Below are 21,393 nucleotides of genomic sequence, written 5' to 3' on the forward strand. Positions count from 1 at the left end.
AAATTAAAGAGTTTGTAGTAGACAAACAGGAATGTTTAAAAAAATATTTGGCTACAAAAAAGACAAAATTTTTCTTCAAATGTGATGTTGCATTTTTTCTTCTAATTTAAATATAAGAAGTACAAAATATATATTTTGTGATTATTTAAGATTGTTTTTGGCCACTTTTTCTAGATTCTCGAACAAATATTTTGTCTTAATATTTGTTCGAGAACATAGAAAAAGTGGCCAAAAACAAAGGTGGTAAATATGTTTACATAAATGTTGATATTTAAAAAAAAAATAAAAAAATTGTGCTACATTAATGCTGTTGGTTTACTTTTTTATTATTGTGAATCTAATTTGAATTGTGTGTCATATAAAGGTCACTTGACATAGACTTAGTGCCAAGTATATGTTCATTTTTTATTGTTCTATTGTACACTGTAAACAAAAAAAATCTCCAGTGTCACAAAACTGTTTAAATTTCACATGCGTTTTAGCTTGATGTTTTTAAACTATATATTTTTGTTGACTCAAACTCCATGCAACACCCTTTATTTCAGCAAAATAAAAAGTAATTTGTGTGCATTAAGAAATATTTTGTCGCATTACATCTCTACTTTGTATGTGATCCAAAAAAAAAAAAAACTATTTCTGATCATTTGTGATCCCTGGACCACAAAACCAGTCTTAAAATGTCAAATGAAAAATCTTAAAGCTGAATAAATAAGCTTTCCATTGATGGTTTGTTAGGACTGGACAGTATTTGAAAATCTAGAATATGAATCTAAATACTGAGAAAATCACCTTTAAATTTGTCCAACATTAAGATCTTAGCAATGCATATTACTCCGCAAAACTGAAGTTTTGATATATTTTCTGAAGGAAATTTACAAAGTATATTCATGGAACACGATATTTACATTTTGACCCATACAATGTGTTTTTGGCTATACCTGTGCTCTATTGTTTTCTGAATGATTGTACCTCGATGTATTTGCTGTCAGCAGAGAAGTCCAGCTGGATCACAAATCCAGGAATATCTTTGCAGTATCCAATCCGGTTGAGAGACGGCCCCAGAGTCAGATCATAGAAATCGACAGCGCAGTCCACCGAGCCAACGGCCAGCAGCCGGTTATCAGAGCTGAACCTGCGGGAGATACACAGCTTGAGAATGCATGCTTTCATCATCATGTGTTCTGTTGTGTATTTGTCATGCAGAGTCTCTTCTGACCGAATGTCCTGGATGGCCACGCTGCGGTCTCTCTTCTTGGCCCATACGCTCAGTGAATTCACCAGCAGCACGATGAACTCTCCATTCTCCATCCCGATGGACACCATCTCACCGTTGGGACTGTACGCTGTGCACTTCGCCGGATGACCCAAACTCACTTTGTTCAGAAGTTTCTGGAACACAAAAAATGATCAACCCTCTGGTGCTCTTTGGTCATTTTTTATCTGAAAATCTTACATTTCAGTTTTCAAGTATTTTTTACTTCAGAATGTTACAAAACATGGAGAAGATTTTGGCACTTGGTATGTGAAAACACACACAAAAAAATAAATCAACCAACCAACCATCAACCAACAAAACAATAAATCAATCAACCAACCAACCAGGTACCCATCAATCAACCAACCAAACAAAACGTTTTGCTACGGTTTCCATGTTGAACGTCATTTTTCCTGGAAACGGCGTGCAACAGGGTTTGAGATGCGTTTTCTTGTTGGGTGGGTGTGTCAGAACTACAGTCCAATCAACAGCAACATGTATATAAAGCATGCGGTATTAACGTGAAATCGCACAATGGCTTCAAGAAAAATAATGTACAAATGTGTTAGTTGCAGCTCGGTATACGCAACAACTGAGGATATTATAAAACATTTGTCGTAAGTTTTATTGTAAGAATATAGGATATCATCATAATGATGTAGTTGTTTATATTTTTAGCTTCATTGCAAGTGTATGACATTTGGTATAGAAATAAACAATGGTAATTAAGTGCTTTTCCTAAAAATGAGAAAGAAAATACAGGGTATTAAAACCGTATGAACTACAAATAAAGGCAGTATGTGAGGCTTAATAGATGTGTTTTAGCCTGAATTAGGTAAGAAACACAAAGAATGGCCTTCTCAGCTGCCATAGTTGCAACTCTTGCGTCATTAGAACAGTGTGTTCAACGCATCACCGTTTCTGTTTAAAAAACGTGCAGCGTTTTGTCGGGGATGAACACAGCCCGGGTACCCATCAATCAATCAAACAACCAACCAGGTACCCAATCAATCAATCAATCAGGTTCCCATCAACCAACCAACCAATCATGCTTTGAAATGGTTAAATGGTCCTGAAATAAAATAAATGGGAAATATTTATTCATATATAATTTAAATATTTTTCATAACAGTTGACTTCTGTAATATTTCAATAGTGCAGTCAATCGATAAAAAAAAAACCGAATAATTTTTTTTCTGAAATTAATCATGATTAATGCCAGACAAGTTATTAAAATATACTTTTATATTGCAATAATTTCACATTCAATCTTCAAATGAATGTAGAAACAACAAAGATAGTATTTTTTATATTTATTTAATTGCATTTTTTATGACTGGTATCACTGATACCAATACTACTGATGTCTCTAGAAATGTTTTCTTTTTTTCATAACATTTAACCATTGACTAGCCATTCAACATTACAGAATAATTGAGGACTATCAATTTGAACATTTATTAGACAAAAAACTTCTAATTTTAAGTGAAAACTATCTTCAGATAAACCCATGATAATAAACACATTAAGCTGCCTGTGCTTGGCTGCTATGACTTTAAGAGCTGCTGCTGAACGTGTTGACTTGCTGCTCAAGAAACATTTCTCATTATTATCAATGTTGAAAACGGTTGCCCTGATTCACATTTTTGTGGAAACTCCGATATATTTTAAGTTTTAGCATTCTCTGATGTACAAAAAGTTCAAAAGAGCAGCGTTTATTTAAAAAAAATGTTTTTGCAACATTACAAATGTCCTTACTGTCACTTTTAAACATTTCCTTGCAGAATAAAAATACTAGTTTTATCGCCTTATTGACCCTAAACTCTTGAGCCATAGTGTGACGACATCACTACCCACAATCCCTCACCTTATCGGCCAGGTCCCAGATGCGGATGGTTCCATCATCGCTGGCGGAAATGAAGACGTCTTTGGATGGGTGTGTGGCCAGACCCCAGATGCGCCCCTGTGTGTGTCCGTTTATCATTGTGTTGGAGGCGGCGTTCTTCTCTCCCACCTCGATGATCTCACCATCCTTCGTTCCCACCAAGATCTTTCCCTGCCATCCAACGAACAAACATCTTACTACTGTCTTTCAAGTAAACGTACACTTGAAATGTGTGCTCATGAGCATGATTGACCTTTCCTCTGCACACAGATCTGACCGTCTCCACAGGAAGTCCTGTCTCCAGCTGAAACGCTCTGCATCTCTTCATTTCCTGATCCCACAGTTTCACAGCACCGCCCTCTTTAGTCCTGCGCATACATAATGAAGCAATGACATTATGCTCATGTTCAATTTAGTAAAATATTCCCTTAAAATATATACACTTACTGTACACCATGGTACCATGGTATGTTTTTAAGAAATTAACATTTTATGCATTCAGTACATTTGGAAATGCAATTGAATGCATTTTATTTAAAATGCATGCAATTGATCAAAAGTGTCATTTAAGATATTAATATTGTTATATTTCAAATTAATGCTGTTCTTTTGAATATCTATTCATCAAACACTCCTGAAAACTAAAATTACATTAAATGTAAATGAACTTAAAATAAAAATCACGGTTGATTTCTGAAGATCATGTGACACTGAAGAGTAGAGTAATGATGCTGGAAATATAGATGCACATCACAGGAATAAATTACAGTTTAAAAAGATATTCATACAGAAAACAATTCTTATAAATAGTAATAATATTTAATTTTTTTTACTGTATTTATAATCAAATAAATGCAGCCCTGGTGAGCAGAAGAGACATCTTTCAAAAACATTATTGTGTGTGTTGTGGAGCTGGACTCACGGTCTCTCTTTGCCTCCGGTCACGATGAGTCCGTCTCTGAGCGTGGTGTACATGGTGAACACTGGTCCTGTATGAGCTTTAGCCACCACACGCACCAGGAAATGCTCTCGCCACACGTACACATCACCGTTTATGGCCCCCGTGAACGTCAGGTTATTCTGCCAGACAAAACACATGACAAAATCATTTCATATGCACAGACATGCATGAGATTTAACATACAGTAGTCTTATACTTATTTATATATAGTGCTTTACATAATACAGATTGTTTCAAAGAAGCTTCACATTTATAAAACAGGAAATAACTTTTTAATTACATTAATTTAGTAAAATGTATTATATAACAAACTCAATTTGTGCTGTATAAAAGATAATAGTCTCTTTATTAAGCTCAATTTAGTTAAATGTTTCTATATTTTTGTGTATATATATATATATATATATATATATATATATATATATATATATATATATATATATATATATATATATATAAATAGGTGTCAAATGATTAATCACGATTAATCACATCCAAAATAAAAGTTTTTGTTTACATATATTTATATATATAAAATACACTATATTACAGTTTATGAAATGATATATATATTACTATAGATGAAACAGATTTTATATTAGTTTTTTTCACAAGAAACATTTAAAACGGTATATATATATATATATATATATATATATATATATATATATATATATATATATATATATATATATATATATATAAATCCTGAATATGTATCTCTATTTATAAGAGTAAACTAAAATTAATACCATAAAAATCCATCCTTGCTACTTATAAACATACAATAAACATAAAACAATAATCATTAACTGAAATAAAATAATAAAAAAAACAATTTCAGCTAGTTGATAAGACAACATTTCTCATATTGAAATAATGTAACAATTTGTTGAAATTCATAGAAACTCTACAGGCATAAAAAATTATAATAATTAAAAAACGACAACAACACACAACAAAAAGACTAAACTTGAATCAAACTACAATGATATAGTATCTACAATAAGGAACACAGTTAACCGCAGAAAGCACCATGGGAGCACTTCCTGTAATCAGTGCACTGCAAATCCATTCTGGATAAAAACCAGTGAACTAATCCTAGATGAGAAAGACTCACGGCTCCAAAGGCTACAGAGAGCATGGTCTGCATGCGTCCGTCCTCCACCGCTCCGATCACTCCCTTCTTATAGAGCAGAGAGCCTCCCACCAGCGTCCAGAACTTGATGTGTTTGATCCCCACCGACACAAACTGAGTGTCCGAGTCCGGCCTGAACTCCACCACGAAGATCCGGTCGCTGTGACCACCTTTACTGCAGACCCTAGAGCCTGAGATCACATGATGAAGACATTCACAACCAATCACTCCAATACCTGCTTCTTACTGAGTCCAGAAACAGTGTCTGTTAGCATCAAACACATCAGGCTCTCACAACAAGATCAGCATTTCATAGCAGTTTTTCTCTTGACAATGGAAGCTTATTTCCAACATGGAATGAAAATAAAATAAATAAATAAATAAATAAATAAATAAATAAACACACATATATATATATATATATATATATATATATATATATATATATATATATATATATATATATATATATATATATATATATATATATATATATATATATATATATATATATATATATATATATATATATATATATATATATATATATATATATATATATATATACATACATACATACATACATACATACATACATACATACATACATATATATATATATATATATATATATATATATATATATATATATATATATATATATATATATATATATATATATATATATATATATATATATATATAAAAACATACATACATATATATATATATATATATATATATATATATATATATATATATATATATAAAAACATACATACATATATATATATATATATATAGTTTTGTAGAAAGTGTTTTTTTTGAAAACCATATCAAACCAAAACATAAAAATTTTAATTGCAGTTCAATATTTTTTTTTCTCAGAAAGAGAAAAAGACTGAATTGCAAGATATTAACTAACTACTGCCATTTTTTAAGTATTTTTTAATTAAAGAATTAGTCATTACCAGTTTTATTTTAGTATTATTATATGTAGATTTTTTTGTATTTAACTTTTTCACTGCACTTTTAAAGTTTTAGTAATTTTGTTGCATGTTTTCATTAATATGTTGGTTTTTATTATTTTATTCTTTATTATTTTTATTATGTAGGTAAGTTATTTTAGTGGCTTGACTAATTAAAGCATAATGTCAAAGCAAATTATCTTATTTAATATTTTATTTTATTTTTGTTCGCTTTTTAAATTTCTAGTTAACAAATATGTTTTTTGTATGGTTTTAGTCAGAAATTCGCAATTCTGAGCTTTTAACTTTTTTTTATTCTAGTGCAGAAAGAAAAAACAGCAACTTGAGATGCAAACTCAAAATTCAGAGAATTTCAATCGAAATTCTGAAATGTTAATTCAGAATCAAAAAATTCAGAGTTCAAAAATGTATAAAAAAATCTGATTTGTGAGATTTCCCTTTATATATATATATATATTTTTACTTCATGTAAGGTTTGTATGTAAAGTGCATTAAAGGTAATACATACATATATATATTTTAATTTTGAACAAACTGCATGTGATGGAAAGTTTTAATGATATTTGAGAATGTTTGCTCATCATCAGACTAGCTAATGTTAAACCTTTTTTCAGATGGAGTTCTACTTTAAGACTATATTCAGTTAAACCCGCTGGTTTTTCACACACCTTCCTGCCATCTCCACACAGTGATGGTGTGCTCCGGATCCACTCCCACAGACAGCAGCAGTTTTCCCGTGGCGCTGAAGTTGACGTATCCGAGACCTTTGGCGTGAGAGCAGCGCAGCACCGACAGAGTCTGTTTGCTCATGGCATCCCACACGTGAATAGATGGAGCCAGGCCTACACACACACACACACACACACACACACACACACACACACACAGAGACCAACATCACATATGACCGCCAGTCCTCAGCTGAAGGACAGATCCACAACTGCTCCTTTCAGCACAAGACACATAAAATCCACATTAGGTGGATTAGAAGACATGAATTATGCAAATGTTGTGGGTTATTTATATTAATAAACAGTGCTGGGAAGCTACTTTGAAACTGCATTATAGTTGCACTGCGGTAAAGATGCATTTAGTAGAACTGTAAAACTACAAGTTACTAACATCAAACAGTTAACTACATTTAAAGGGGGATTCTACAACCTATTAAGCAGAGATGTATTTTCCTGGCACATTATTCTGGAAATTTTAATGATTTTTTTTTAAACAGACAAATGCATAGATAAATGCATAAAAATGAACACAAAAATAAATTCATTAAATGCATAGATCAGTGCATAAATACCGTGAATGCCTGAAAACATGCATACATAAATAGATGCATATGAATAACTGCATAAATACATGTAAATATAAATGCAGACAAATGCATGAATAAATGCATACAAGAATAAATGAATTAATAAATTCATAAACATAAATAAAAGCCTAAAAATTGCATTTAAATAACTTTAATCAATGCACTAAATGTATAGAAAAATGCATTTATAAAGGCAGAAATTCATAAATAAATGCATAATAAATAACTGCAAAAATAAAAGCACTAAATGCAAAGATAAATGCATGCAAGCTTAAATGAATAAATAATAATAAATGCATTAATAATGCATATAAATAACTGCATACAAAAAACTAAATAAAAATGCAAAAATAAATGTATAGATAAATTCATGAATACACTACATGCATAGAAAAATGCATAAATAAATAACCGTATAAATGCATAAACAAATGAGTTGAAAACATTGTGCTAAAAAGCAGCATTGATTTAAATGTTCAGTATGGTTTGAAAGAAATAGACTGTTGCTGGAAAAGCTACTCTAATTTGAAAACTATATAGTTGTACATTCTAATGTAGGAAAATTATAGTGTCATAAGGACATTTTCCACATGACAATATTCAGTATTAGATATATATTTTAGTGCTGATGGAGAGAACAAGCCAATCTGCTGCATGATGCTTCATTCAAACATGAGCGGTGGTCTTTATTGAAACAGGACACAAAACACAAGGGAAATGAGAGCATTGCTTGATCTGAAATCTGTGGCATCCCTCGTGAACCACGGACAGATGCTATTCCATCAAACCTGATGTTAAAGATGGATTCACTAAAGAAATATTCAGAGTTTGTGAGAACCAAATACATTTATTTAAACTTTAGTTTTGAAAAAAAAAAATTAAACAGAGCTGAATTTTTCTGGCGCAAAAATAATGAGGATTTTTAATGACATTTTGAGCAAACAAATTTACAATAAATGCAACAATAAATGATTAGATAAATAAACAAATAAATAAATGCATAAAAACATAAATAGCTGGATAAGTAAATGAAAAATGAAATTCACTAAATATAGATAAATGCATGAATTAATTCATACAAGTAAAAATGAATAAATTAAATTAATAAAAAAATTAGGTAATTTGTCTTTTTGTTCAAGTATTTATTTAATTTATTATGCGCAAAGATGTAATATTTTCATTCATTTATTTAAACTTTTTTTCATGTTCATAAAATAGATTTTCTTTTAAAATACTCATAAAAGAAGTCTCCTCTGATTAAAAAAATAAAACAAACACAGTAATACTGTGAAATACTTTTTACAATATAAAACAGCTGTTTATATGTGAATATATTATAGTATTATAATGTAGTTTATTCCTGTGATCAAAGCTGAATTTCAGCATCATTACTTCACAAATCAGATTCGAATCAGATTCTTTAATGGTTATGTAAACTGCATTATTTTAGTTTGTTATTATTAAATGTATATTATTATGTTATATTAAAATATATTATATGTTTATTATTTGATTATTGCGTTGATATTATATTTGCATATATTAGTATGCAAGTTATTCCTATTTAGTTTATGCTTCTAAATTAATGTGTGGACATCATATAGTGCTTTACCATGTTAACTGGTTTATTTGCATGTATATGCATGTTTATATCCATGCATGTAACTTTTAAAGTGTTACAGAATTACGCAAAATGTCATGTCAACATTGCAAACTGAATACTGAAGTCTTTGAGTTGCATTGAACCCAAATCATTGATTTGGAGAAAAAAAATGCATGCTTTAGTTCTAGTTTGGATCGCTGAAATATGTCCTGAATTTCTGGAGTCAAACACAGAAGGTGAGTGAGTCAAACTGAAGTGAGATGGCTCTGCTGTCCTACCTGGAAGATCGGTGATGTCGCCTGTGTGGTGTTGTGTTGGATGAGAGCATGAGACAGTGATGGACAAAAATGAGAGAAGCCAAAGCAGAATTACGTGAGAGATTCAACTTATTAACACAAAAACAAGCAGTGCAGCTGAAAGAAGCAACGCAAAAGTCAACGCGTGCAAATGAAAATGACTCAAATGGGTTTGCATTAGGAAATGTGTGTTGAGATGAGTTTGTTCATTGGCACACTCACCGATCTGACCGGTGGCGATGATGTTGAGATATTTGGGATGTTGATTGACAGTCAGACAGAGGATGTCATCCGTGTGCTCCAGATAAAAGCTCTGAGTTCCTGCAAACCACAAACACATTCATCTACGACTACAGCACGCATGCAGCTCTCATCAACTCATATTCACAGAAAGACACACTGCAATAATATCTTAGTACACAGCAGGAAATTGACTTATCTTTAAGATTTGGATCAGTAAAAGTAAGCTTTTTAAAATGTTTTTAAAAGAAGTGTATTCTGCTCACAATGGCTGTATTTATTTGATTAAAAATACAGTAAAATCAGTTATAATGTGAAATATTATTACAATTTAAAAGAGCTGTTTTCTATGTGGATGTACAGTAAAATGTAATTTATTTCTGTGATGCTCCGCTGTATTTTCAGCATCATTCCTCCAGTCTTCAGTGTCACATGATCTTCAGAAATCATGAAAATATGCGGATTTCTGATTATTATCAATGTTGAAAACAGTTGTGCTGCTTCATAGTTTTGAGGAAAAACTGACACATTTTATTTTTCAGGATTTTTTGATGAATAGAAGTTTAAAAAGAACAGATTTGAAATAGAAATATTTCGCAACATTATAAATTTCATTACTGTCACTTTTGATCAATTTGATGCATCCTTGCTGAATAAAATAAATTTTATTTTCTAACTTTTTAAAATTTGTATATTCTAACTATATACGTAAAATTTAACAAATACCGTAGAACATACTTTATTAATGTAAAAAAAATAAATAATTTAAAATAAAATAATGTGCACATTTTAATAATAGTTTTCAAATACTGTAGTTACTTTTAGCTGAATTTCAGAAAAAAAAGAATAGATGTGCAGTTCCCTCTGCAGCCTGTAGAGGTCAGCAACATCTGGACTCACATTAGTCTCAGAAGACACGCCCACAAACTCAGCCCATGCATTCAGTCAAACTGTACATCTAATTGTGTTTTTCCTGCATGTTGGGACACTAAGCCAGAGGTCAGAGGTCAGAGGTCAGCTCAGGACTGTACCAGCAGAGAGGTTCTGAATAACAGCAGCGGCGGCTGTGTGGAAGATGATGTCTGCTCCATCATTGAGGTAGTGAAGGTTGTTTCGACAATCAAAGCCCCTGTAGCCAAACACGTGATCCAGAGACAGTTCCTGCAGACACACACACACAGGCATCAACACACACACACACACACACACTGATAATAATGAAGACAGGACTACCTTCATGAGCCTATGACCGACTGACCTCCACGGTTTTCTTCTTCTTTGTGATGTTGTTCTTCACCAGTTTGTCAGGTAACGGTGCGGCTCGACTCACTGGAGGCCTGCAGGAAACCAAAAATGACATCAAAAAATAAACGTTAACATCCTAAAATCAAGATATGTTTCCTTGAGATGCAAAATAAGGTAAGATATCAAGACTTGTTTTCTGATAAACGTATCAAAATGAAGTGTTTTGGCTTAAAACAAGAACAAATGTCTACCAGTGGGGTCAGCAAAATCAACGAACTGCAGTTCAAAGGGCAAAAAAAACGTAATATCTTGATTAAATTTTTCAATATTTGTAATGGAAAACTAAAATACTAAAAATAAAATTACGTTTTGCAACTTGTGCCTAATTTTCATCAAAATTAAGTGTTAAGTATATGATTAAAACTTTTTTTTTATTTTATTTTTTTATTTATACATTTATGTGTGTTTATTTTGATCGCTTATTTTTCTTGTTTTAAGCGTAAACATTTAAATTTGATATATTTTTTCAGAAAACTAGTAAAATCTTTTAATAATAATAATAAACATAAAGCATTTATAATAATAAAAGTATCTTATGATTTCAAACTACACTTAGACGAAAAACGTACAAAAAAGGAAATCGATCCGTTACAGTCATGAACTTGAGTTGTGTTTATTACCGTTCATCCACTGGGATCTCCTTCTGTTGTTGGTGTGGTTTCACGCCTGTCATCTGTCTGATACTGACAGCGTAGATCTTCGTCGTGTAATCCATGTTCTTTTCCCGAGCGACGTCACTGTCGTAACCTAAACACACAAACGTAAGTTAAATAAAAGTCCACATATTAAAAATGTCAAATTAAATACATTAACATTACCCCCATCCTCCTCGGCGTCGTCGTCTGATTCCTCGCTGTCTACAGCTTTGCTCTCACGTGGACCAATCCCCTCTCTCGCCCAGATCATGAGGGCGGTGTCGGCTCCGCCCACTGACAGCAACATCGCGTCGTCATTGGACCATCGTACGCTCGTCACATTGGCACTGTGAGCCACATACTTTTTAAACTTGGCAAACTGACCCTGTATGGAATTTTAAAACACATCAAGGACATTCTACTTAATGCATAAACCAAAAACACTTGTACAATAGCTTTAAAAAGTTATTTTTTATTATTATTATTCATTTCTATTCAGCGAGGACGAATCGATTAGACAGGTTTTTGTCATTTTTAAAAGAAAAAAATATCATTTATTATAAAGAAATATAATAATTGCAAAAATAAAAAAAAAATATATATAATAAATAAAAATTTCTATTCATCGAAAAATCTAAGAAAACAGAAGCTGTTTTCAACATTGATGATAAGAAGTAAATCAGCATATTTTCATGATTTCTGAAGATCATGTGACACCGAAGACTGGATGAATGATGCTGGAAATACAGCTTTATGTCAGAAATAAATTAATTTTACTATACATTCAAATAGGAAACGACTATTTTGAATACTAGTAATATTTCACTGTTTTTACAGTGTTTTCGAAACCGAAGGAGATCACAGGAGACTTCTTTCTGAAGCAGTAGTGTATGTGAATATATGAGGTGCAGTCAGACCTTGCAGGGGAAGCTGAAGAGCTTGACGAAGCCGAAGTCGTCTCCGGTGGCCAGCAGCTTCCTGTCTTTGGTAAGTGAAGAGGCGTTGACGAAGCTGAGCGTCGGCCAGATGCCCTCGCAGGTGGGACCCAGCACTGACGTCCATGTGGCCCATTCCATCTTCTCAAACTGGACACACACAAACACACAGTTACATAGTGATCATGCCAGGGTTTGGTGATGTATATGCCTTTGTGTGTGTGTTTTTTTTTTTTTACCTCTGAACTGCTGATAGTTTGTCGTCTTCCACGTGGAGCTTCAAAAAATAGCTGCTCTTTGGCACCAGTGTTGACTTGAAGCAGTTTTCCTGCATTAATACACACGGTTCATATATATAACCTATAGTAATGCCAATAGATAATATGCAAAATCTTTATCTGTCAGTATAAAAAAGACGCTATTTCTGAATAAAATCAGCTGGCCAGACAGATTTCTCCATTCCAAAAACTGTTTAGTGTGACTGATTCATCACATTAGCATGCATGTTATTAGCATGCATGAATATAAATATTTGTGTTTAGTGTATGTCTGGATTACCGCGGACGTCCCAGTCCACATGTGTGATACAGCTGGACGCTCCTTTACAGATTCCCACCCGCTTACTGCTCAGAACGTTATAAATGTCCACAAATGAGTCGTGGGAGGCCACGGCGAGGTATTTTCCAGCATCTTCAATAAAAACAAATAAAACAAATTAATTATACATTACTTGTTTCATTAACGTTTTACATAATTTTTGAATTATATATATTATATGTATATAATTATAAACTAATCAATTTCATTACAGGTATGTATAAAAAGTCATATTTTATAAGAATATTGTGTAATATTAATACACACACATATGTTTTTAAGAAATATTTCCATCTTATATAAACAAATACATATTGCATATGTTTCTTAAACATATACATGTGTATATGTGTGTATTAATATAAAAATATACACACAAATAATATGCAAATTTTAATTTTGAATGCAATTAATTGATTTCACACATGTACATACGACCATATGATCTTTTATACATGCATATCTCCAAATATGATCAAGTTAGTTAGTATATATATATATATAAACATCTCTGATGAAAATAAATGTCTTGACATCATGTAACCATTCCAGGGTTGTTGGATGTTTTTGATTTACTCACACAGAAACTAATTTTATTTTATTATGGAATAACTTATTTTATTTCACTAACTTGGCAGCAGAGCAAATTTGTGGGTCAAAGCTTTTGAGATAAACTCATCTCTGGAGATACAAAACTACATGAGGTCTTTTTATCATTGCATAATGAAAAACATCCCAGGTTTACTGTAATAAATGATGTTGCATGCACATATTTCTAATGGGAATTTGTATTTTAAAGTAAAATATATATCATCAGCTTATTTTAATATCTAAAACTGCTAGCCATGCCAGACGGTTACCTTGAGAGAACCTGATGTCAGAGATGATCTCCTTCCTGTGATGAAAGGTCACCATGTCCTCCAGTGTGTCTGCATTCACCACCAGGAAGCTGCCGTCGTTCAGACCCACTGCTAAGGCTTTTCCGTCTGGTGAGAAGGCACAGCATCGACCACCTACAAACACACACATACACCAAACTGTTATATGAGATCTTCCAAATGTGGAAGGAGGTTAGTGAACCACAAACCTTTCTTAAGTTTCCGGACGGCCACCATGCGATGGTTGGCTGAAAGCTCCCAGATGCGCAGCGTTTTGTCATCACTCACAGTGGCACAGATGGGCAGCAGCGGATGTGCAGCGAGGCCCCAGACTTCCCCCTCCATGTGACCCTAAAACAAATCAAACACAACACACAGTTCATCTAGTTGACCTGCCTGACCATCTAATCTGGTTTGAAGGGATGTAACGATGAACTGCGAGCCAGTTTAAAATAGATAAAAAAATGTGACAATTCAAATCGGCTGAGACGCTCAACAAACTGGGATATTTTCTTTTCATCTTGCCTCTGAACAATGCATATTAAAGTAGTGTTCTTAAGCCCGACTTTGAGTTGTTTACAGCGGTAACCCAGGAAACGCTTCACCGTCACTGTTCGTTAGCGAAGCTCTGCTTTGTTTACAGCGGTAACCCAGGAAACGCTTCAACGTCGCTGTTCGTTAGCGAAGCTCTGTTTGTTTACAGCGGTAACCCAGGAAACGCTTCACCGTCACTGTTCGTTAGCGAAGCTCTGCTTTGTTTACAGCGGTAACCCAGGAAACGCTTCACCTTCGCTGTTCGTTAGCGAAGCTCTGCTTTGTTTACAGCGGTAACCAAGGAAACGCTTCACCGTCGCTGTTCGTTAGCGAAGCTCTGCTTTGTTTACAGCGGTAACCAAGGAAACGCTTCACCGTCGCTGTTCGTTAGCGAAGCTCTGCTTTGTTTACAGCGGTAACCCAGGAAACGCTTCACCGTCGCTGTTCGTTAGCGAAGCTCTGCTTTGTTTACAGCAGTAACCCAGGAAACGCTTCACCGTCGCTGTTCGTTAGCGAAGCTCTGCTTTGTTTACAGCGGTAACCCAGGAAACGCTTCACCGTCGCTGTTCGTTAGCGAAGCTCTGCTTTGTTTACAGCGGTAATCCAGGAAACGCTTCACCGTCGCTGTTCGTTAGCGAAGCTCTGCTTTGTTTACAGCGGTAATCCAGGAAACGCTTCACCGTCGCTGTTCGTTAGCGAAGCTCTGCTTTGTTTACAGCGGTAACCCAGGAAACGCTGCATGAGCGCAGCTCTGCTTTGTTTACAGCGGTAACCCAGGAAACGCTCCATCGTCGATGTTCATAAGCACCAACTGCTGCGAATCTTCGTCTCATTCAGCTCGTCTGCTGTTTCGTTCAGATTTGTAGTATAGTTTCACAAAACTAAAGTCAGACCATTCTGTTTTTCACTTCAAATGTAGAAATGATAGTCTAATTTAGATTAAAAACGATTCATGTTGCATGTATGCTGTATCTTTGATTGGATCATGATTAAAATCCAGTGGTTGCCTCGAATTTTAAATAGGAAAAAGCAAAGCCAATGCTTTGAGCCCCGTTCACACTAAGTACGACAGCTATAAAGATAACAATATAAGCGTCCACACCAGCAGATGATTTTGTCTGTTATTCTAATCACTGCTGCTTTAAATTCTCCAACTCATTAGATCAGGATTGATTATGATTGGCTGTCAATGTTTGTATCATTAATCAGCGGGAAAAATTACTTCTGAAAAGGATTCCAACGATATTGTGTCTCTGTGCCTCTATCGTTATACGTACTAGCTGTGTGGACTCTGCTATTCTTTAAAGGTGCTGTATGTAAGATTTTGACTATACTAAAGCATAAAAGTACATTAATATGTTTGCAGATATTTAAGAAACATGGTTAGTTAACATACTTGTTTATCTGAAAAACAATGCTACAGTCAGTTTCTGTTTCTGTTTTGGTTTTTGAAACCCGCCCACTGCCAATTTATCCAATTTTATTTTGGCACCACAGGTTGCCAGTTGGCAGAAAACACTGTGTATTTCATTCCATTCATCGTCAAGTCTGTTCGATCCTGTCGGTGTTGTCTATCTGGCAACCTGCATACGCGTCAAGAATCGTGAATCGAATCGACTCGTTACATCCCTACTGTTTTTTTGTGTAGTTTTCTTATTCTGCATCTGGATTTGCAGCTGTATATTTAAAGCGTGACACGCACCTGTATGAGTAAAGTCATGGGGCCGCTCTTGTCGATCTCCAGGATCTCTCCGTTTTTGGTGCCGACCAGAATGTGTCCGTGTCCCAGCGTGATCGCTCTGATGGACGGGTTGTCCTCTAACAGAAGGCCTAGACAACAATGAGTTCTATTATACAAGCGTAACCCTCTGTAGATCTGTCATTTGTAAGTTTGGTCATTTTTACTACATTTTTACTGAAGGAAATTTGGTGACTTTTGACAAAAATTACCACCATAGAAAGAAGTGAATTTATTTTTTACAAACTACAAATCTGCCATGATGAAGTAGCTCTTCATATTGTCTGAATATACATCCAAATCTCCTAACAGATGCTTATACAGATCCTCCTGTATTAATGATAATAATATGCATCATTTTCTAATATTTGTATTATTTTATTTCGAAATAGCATATAATTTAGTAGTAAATATTGTCTAGTACCATTAAATCTCATGATAATTTAATTTAACAAACCATGAATTTAATGAAAACATTAATAGTTTTCTAATATTTGCATTTCATATAGAAACAAATAGTGTCAAATGTGTAGTACCATCAGATCCCATCAAAATATTAAATAATAAATATTACAAAAAAAGTAGTATATTAATTTCATAAAACAAAATGAAACACTGTATTAATTGAAAATAGTATGTATTATTTTATCAATATTTGTATTGTATTTTATTTTATAGAAATCAGATTATTTAGAGCTGTCTTCTACTATTAAATACAAACTATTAAATAATAAATATGATTGACACAAAATACAGTACATTCATTATAAAAATAACGCAATAATTAAAAACAACATTGTTTTTTTCTAATATGTTTTTTCCATATTATTATTTTTATAGAAATAGTATTTTTAAAGTTAAATATTGTCAATTACCAATAAATCTCAAAATATAACATTGAATAATAAATATTATTGAAACAAACTGTAGTAAACACATTTCATAAAAAAAGCACTGCAATAATGAATATAATAATTTTCCTGATATTTATATTTACATATTATTTTTATATAGAAATAAAAGGTAAATTTTTTTGGAGGTTGATTTCCATGAAATCCCCTCACAATACAAAATATTAATTAATAAATGAAAAGTTAATTTGCATATCTCAGTTTTTAAACATTCTCCGAAATCATGTTTTTTCATTGTTTCTCAATCAAATTGCAGGTTATTTTCACTCGGTTAAAAAATAACAAAAAAAAAAACTGCTAACTAACACAACAAAAACAAGTTATCTGCATAAACTCTTCAAAAATTACTGAAACAAAATAAAGTCAATTTATTTAATTATAAAAATATAAAAATCGAATCACCCTTAGATGAAGGCGAGAGCGCCGCCCTCTTGATGGCGTACGTCTTCAGACATCTCTCGAACATGTCGTCCCACAGCTCCACAACTCCATCTTTACCCCCCGTCACAAAACCCTTCAGGTCACAACACACCATTAACAGCTAAGAAATACTTCTGTCCTACTGTTACTCTGCATTTCTAAGCAGGACGCCATGAACCTGCGCTTAAACCAGCTCACCTTATCCAGAGAGCACATAGCAAACACGGGCCCGTCGTGAGCTTTGATGCTCTTCATGAGCGTCGTGTCTTTCCAGATGTACACGTCACCCGTCGTCGCCCCAGAAAACACCAGATCCTCCGAGCGTCCGTAGCAGGCGGACATCATGGTCTCATGCCGAGCCAGATTCCCGAAAATGCCTCTTTTAAAAGTTAAACCTCCTCCTGGAGTGAGAAATAAACATGCGTTTGAATTAATCCAGAGGAAAAGCATGCAAAGAGTAATTCAGGTACTGGAGCATTTGGTTTTGACTCCCTGAGCTCTTTTTTTAAAGCTCTTGCTCACATTTAATTGGTAAAATACGGCGTGCTGATGGTAAAGTTGGCGAAACAGTCACATCAGCTTATGATGCTTCGATGTGATGTGGCAGATTCTCCTCACAGTTATGTTCTCGTGAGAGCTTATGCTTCAGATATTTCAGTAAAAACACTGTCTGCACACATACTAAGCTGAAAACAGGGTGCAAGACTCACTGAAACCGATGAATCTCACCTGTGTGCAGCCAGAACTTGATGTGTTTCAATCCCACCGTCAGGAGTTTGTCCATGCGGAACGGGTTTCCTTTCACCACAAAGATCTTATCTTTATGTCCTCTGTGTTAAAGAGAGAGAAAGATGTCTTCATGAGCGATTGGGCTCGCTGCACACACTCTTCACCATTTGAAAAGGTTTGGTTTTACCTGGATTTGGCCAGTTTTTCGCCTTTTTTCCAGTCCCAGATGACTATGGAGTGATCTTCGTCGATTCCCACGGACACTAAACTCTTGCCATCCGCTGGATTGGAGAAAGAGAAATAACGGATTGTGACGCAAATAAATACTTTAAGCAGCTGTAAATGGTAGAAAAATAAGATTCTGGAAACGTTAATGGAGATGCATTGGATTACTTTACTTGAAACCAGAGAATTTTGTCAGAATATTTAATCCTTCAATGTAATAATTAAAGTAATTTGCAAACTCAGTTTAAAAATAACATAACATAATAACATTAATTTTAACTCAAATCTCCAGTTTCTCAGCTGATTTCAATGTAAAAATTTTATTTTAGTATGGAGAAATTATTATGGTTAATATTTTATATTATTTTATTATATTCAGGGCTGATAGTGAAAAAAATTCCTGAGCCTGAACTTTTTTTCCTTGCCCCCCGAGAGGGTACTATGTATGCGACGCACTTTTAACACAACTTGTTGGCCCCTGGGCCCAAATATATAAACAGCCTAAGTATGTATAACCCTGATCATCATTATTGACAAGTGGCTCTTTTTTAGATATTTTCATATTTGCATTATGCCCTCAGTATTATTCAAGAAAACACAGCATTTTCTTCTCAATATGTTCAGTGCCTACATTGACCTTATTAGCCCATCTTAGTACAATCACTGGAAGTAAATGCTGCAGATGCTACAGTCATACCAAGACAGGTCAGTAAGTGCCATTACTTACGTTTGGAGTTGAGAAATATGAGACACAATTGCAAACACCTTCGCCAATGGAGCATTGCCTTAACCTGTATCAATCTATTTGACAAAGACACGAGGCCCGCCCCTTAACTACTTCTGATTGGCTCATGAGTCGTTGAGCGTTAAAGCTGCTCTCTGACCTGCGCATCTCACATCTAAATGACAGATCAGTACGACGACATATAGTGCCATGTAAAAAAAAAAAAAAATTATTTAATAAAAAAAAAATCTAAGTTTCCGAGATAAAGTCGAAACTCCGAGATTAAAGTCGGAATATTCAGAGAATAAAGTCGAAATATCTAACCTCTGCAAAAAATAATAATAATATTAATAATAAAAATAAAGTCGGAGAATAAAGTCGAAATGTTCCGAGAATAAAATACTTTATTCCGTGCGGAAACAAGGCTATGGTTGTGACGATGACGCACTTGATTTATTAGCCTATGTAGCCTACTGCTGTTCTGTTTGCATAGACAGAACATAGCAAAACGTTTAGATATAGTTTCAGCTATTAAAACAGTTCCGTTTTGTATGTATGACACATTGATTTCGTTTCTGTTTTATTAAGTTCACTTCCGCAGTAAAGAGACGTCTGCAGATTTTGTTTGTCTGTAAATACACGGTGCGCTGTCATTCATGATGAAAATAAAACTAAATGTCATTCTCCATGATTTCAATGAATAATCCACCTGGTCAACATAATGTTTTATTCATTGATACTTTTAATTGAATAATGCCTATCACTTGAAACAGTTTTGCTGATTTGTATTTATTAAAACGATGTATTTTAAATGTATATTAGTCTACATCAACTTGTATTCCTTGTACATAACAATGAATGTGTCGGAGGGTAAGGGGATATTTGAATTATTTATGAATAAACTAGTGTATTCTAAATCAGTGACAAGATCCTTAATAGAAATCTCCACTTTGACGCGAGAAATGCATCTTTACAGATATAATGAAAGAGTTTTTGGTTTGATTTGTTTTATTTCGTTAAGCAATAATTTAAATCTCCCCATCTATGTATTTGATGTTGGTAAGGCATGTATTGTTTTGAGGATAATTCGTTTCTACTGGATAAAAAAAAGTGCAAGTGACGGCTCTTGCGCCTCTGTATTGCATTGTGCAAGCTTCCACTCTCCGCACAAACCATTGGATATGCGCCTATACCTTATGTATATCTGACTAATAAAAAATCTTCCCATTACAACTTAATTAATAAAAACAGAAACGAAATCATTTTGCCATACATACAAAACGGAACTATTTTAATAGCTGAAACGATGTCTAACATAACAGCACATATTCTCTTCCGTGCTTTTAAAAACAGACATCAAATAAACATTAGACAATCTTTTTTATTATTATTATTATTTTTATTATTTTTTTAACATGGCACTAAAACGCCGCCGTAGACCAATATAACCAGAACCTGATTTTTTTTTTTTTTTTTTCGCAGCCACAGTAGCCTACGCCGGAAATCCGGCGTGGTGCCGGAACGCTATCACCCCTGTATATTTTTATTTTCTATTTTATTTTTCTATTTTCATTATAATTTTTAAGTTTAGAGCTTTTGTTATGAATTCTTTTTTTAATTTAAATTTCTAATATGTGTATTTAGTTTTTATTATTTTACGTTTATTTATTTTAGTCCATTTAGGTTCAATTAAAATAAGAAATCGGTCTATGTCAACTAATTAAAATAAAAGTTTATATATATATATATATATATATATATATATATAATTTTTTGTATTTCAAAGTTACATATACATTTTATCCTGGTGAAATGTAAGTTTTATAAATTAAACTATTATTACTATTATAGTTAATATTTTATATTAAGTGCTTCAGATAAGTTTATATTTTTATATTTTCTGTTTTCGTTTAATTTTAGTTAAAGTTGAACAATTTTGATGTGCATTTTGATATTGTTTATTAGTTTACATTTTTATGTCTAGACAGATTTATAAGTTTTTTTGTTTGTTTTAGTACTATTTATAAACCATTTCAAATTAAAGCAATTTTGTACACACACACAAAAACACTCACAT

At 33.3% G+C, this 21,393-nt stretch overlaps 1 protein-coding gene across 4 annotated transcripts in view; it reads right to left on the reverse strand.

Annotated features, from left to right (window-relative positions):
* LOC113087627 (echinoderm microtubule-associated protein-like 6) overlaps positions 1-21,393 on the reverse strand; it is a 49,336-nt gene that overhangs the window by 853 nt on the left and 27,090 nt on the right. For 3 of the 4 annotated variants that reach the window (XM_026255600.1, XM_026255599.1, XM_026255598.1), the window contains 23 exons: positions 18,555-18,648; positions 18,368-18,468; positions 17,837-18,039; positions 17,621-17,732; positions 16,272-16,399; positions 14,245-14,386; positions 14,018-14,170; positions 13,119-13,250; positions 12,800-12,888; positions 12,543-12,710; positions 11,809-12,010; positions 11,611-11,737; positions 10,944-11,022; positions 10,717-10,846; positions 9,668-9,766; positions 9,428-9,448; positions 6,897-7,070; positions 5,222-5,430; positions 4,063-4,220; positions 3,394-3,508; positions 3,123-3,311; positions 1,217-1,389; positions 970-1,132 (listed from right to left, as the gene is read on the reverse strand). In XM_026255600.1, the coding sequence (XP_026111385.1) occupies positions 970-1,132; positions 1,217-1,389; positions 3,123-3,311; positions 3,394-3,508; positions 4,063-4,220; positions 5,222-5,430; positions 6,897-7,070; positions 9,428-9,448; positions 9,668-9,766; positions 10,717-10,846; positions 10,944-11,022; positions 11,611-11,737; positions 11,809-12,010; positions 12,543-12,710; positions 12,800-12,888; positions 13,119-13,250; positions 14,018-14,170; positions 14,245-14,386; positions 16,272-16,399; positions 17,621-17,732; positions 17,837-18,039; positions 18,368-18,468; positions 18,555-18,648 (3,161 nt within the window). The remainder of the gene's footprint in view (positions 1-969; positions 1,133-1,216; positions 1,390-3,122; positions 3,312-3,393; positions 3,509-4,062; positions 4,221-5,221; positions 5,431-6,896; positions 7,071-9,427; positions 9,449-9,667; positions 9,767-10,716; positions 10,847-10,943; positions 11,023-11,610; positions 11,738-11,808; positions 12,011-12,542; positions 12,711-12,799; positions 12,889-13,118; positions 13,251-14,017; positions 14,171-14,244; positions 14,387-16,271; positions 16,400-17,620; positions 17,733-17,836; positions 18,040-18,367; positions 18,469-18,554; positions 18,649-21,393) is intronic. The other variant, XM_026255601.1, reaches the window with a different exon arrangement.

This window comes from Carassius auratus, unplaced genomic scaffold, assembly GCF_003368295.1.
Source record: "Carassius auratus strain Wakin unplaced genomic scaffold, ASM336829v1 scaf_tig00044937, whole genome shotgun sequence".
NCBI classification, from domain to species: domain Eukaryota; kingdom Metazoa; phylum Chordata; class Actinopteri; order Cypriniformes; family Cyprinidae; genus Carassius; species Carassius auratus.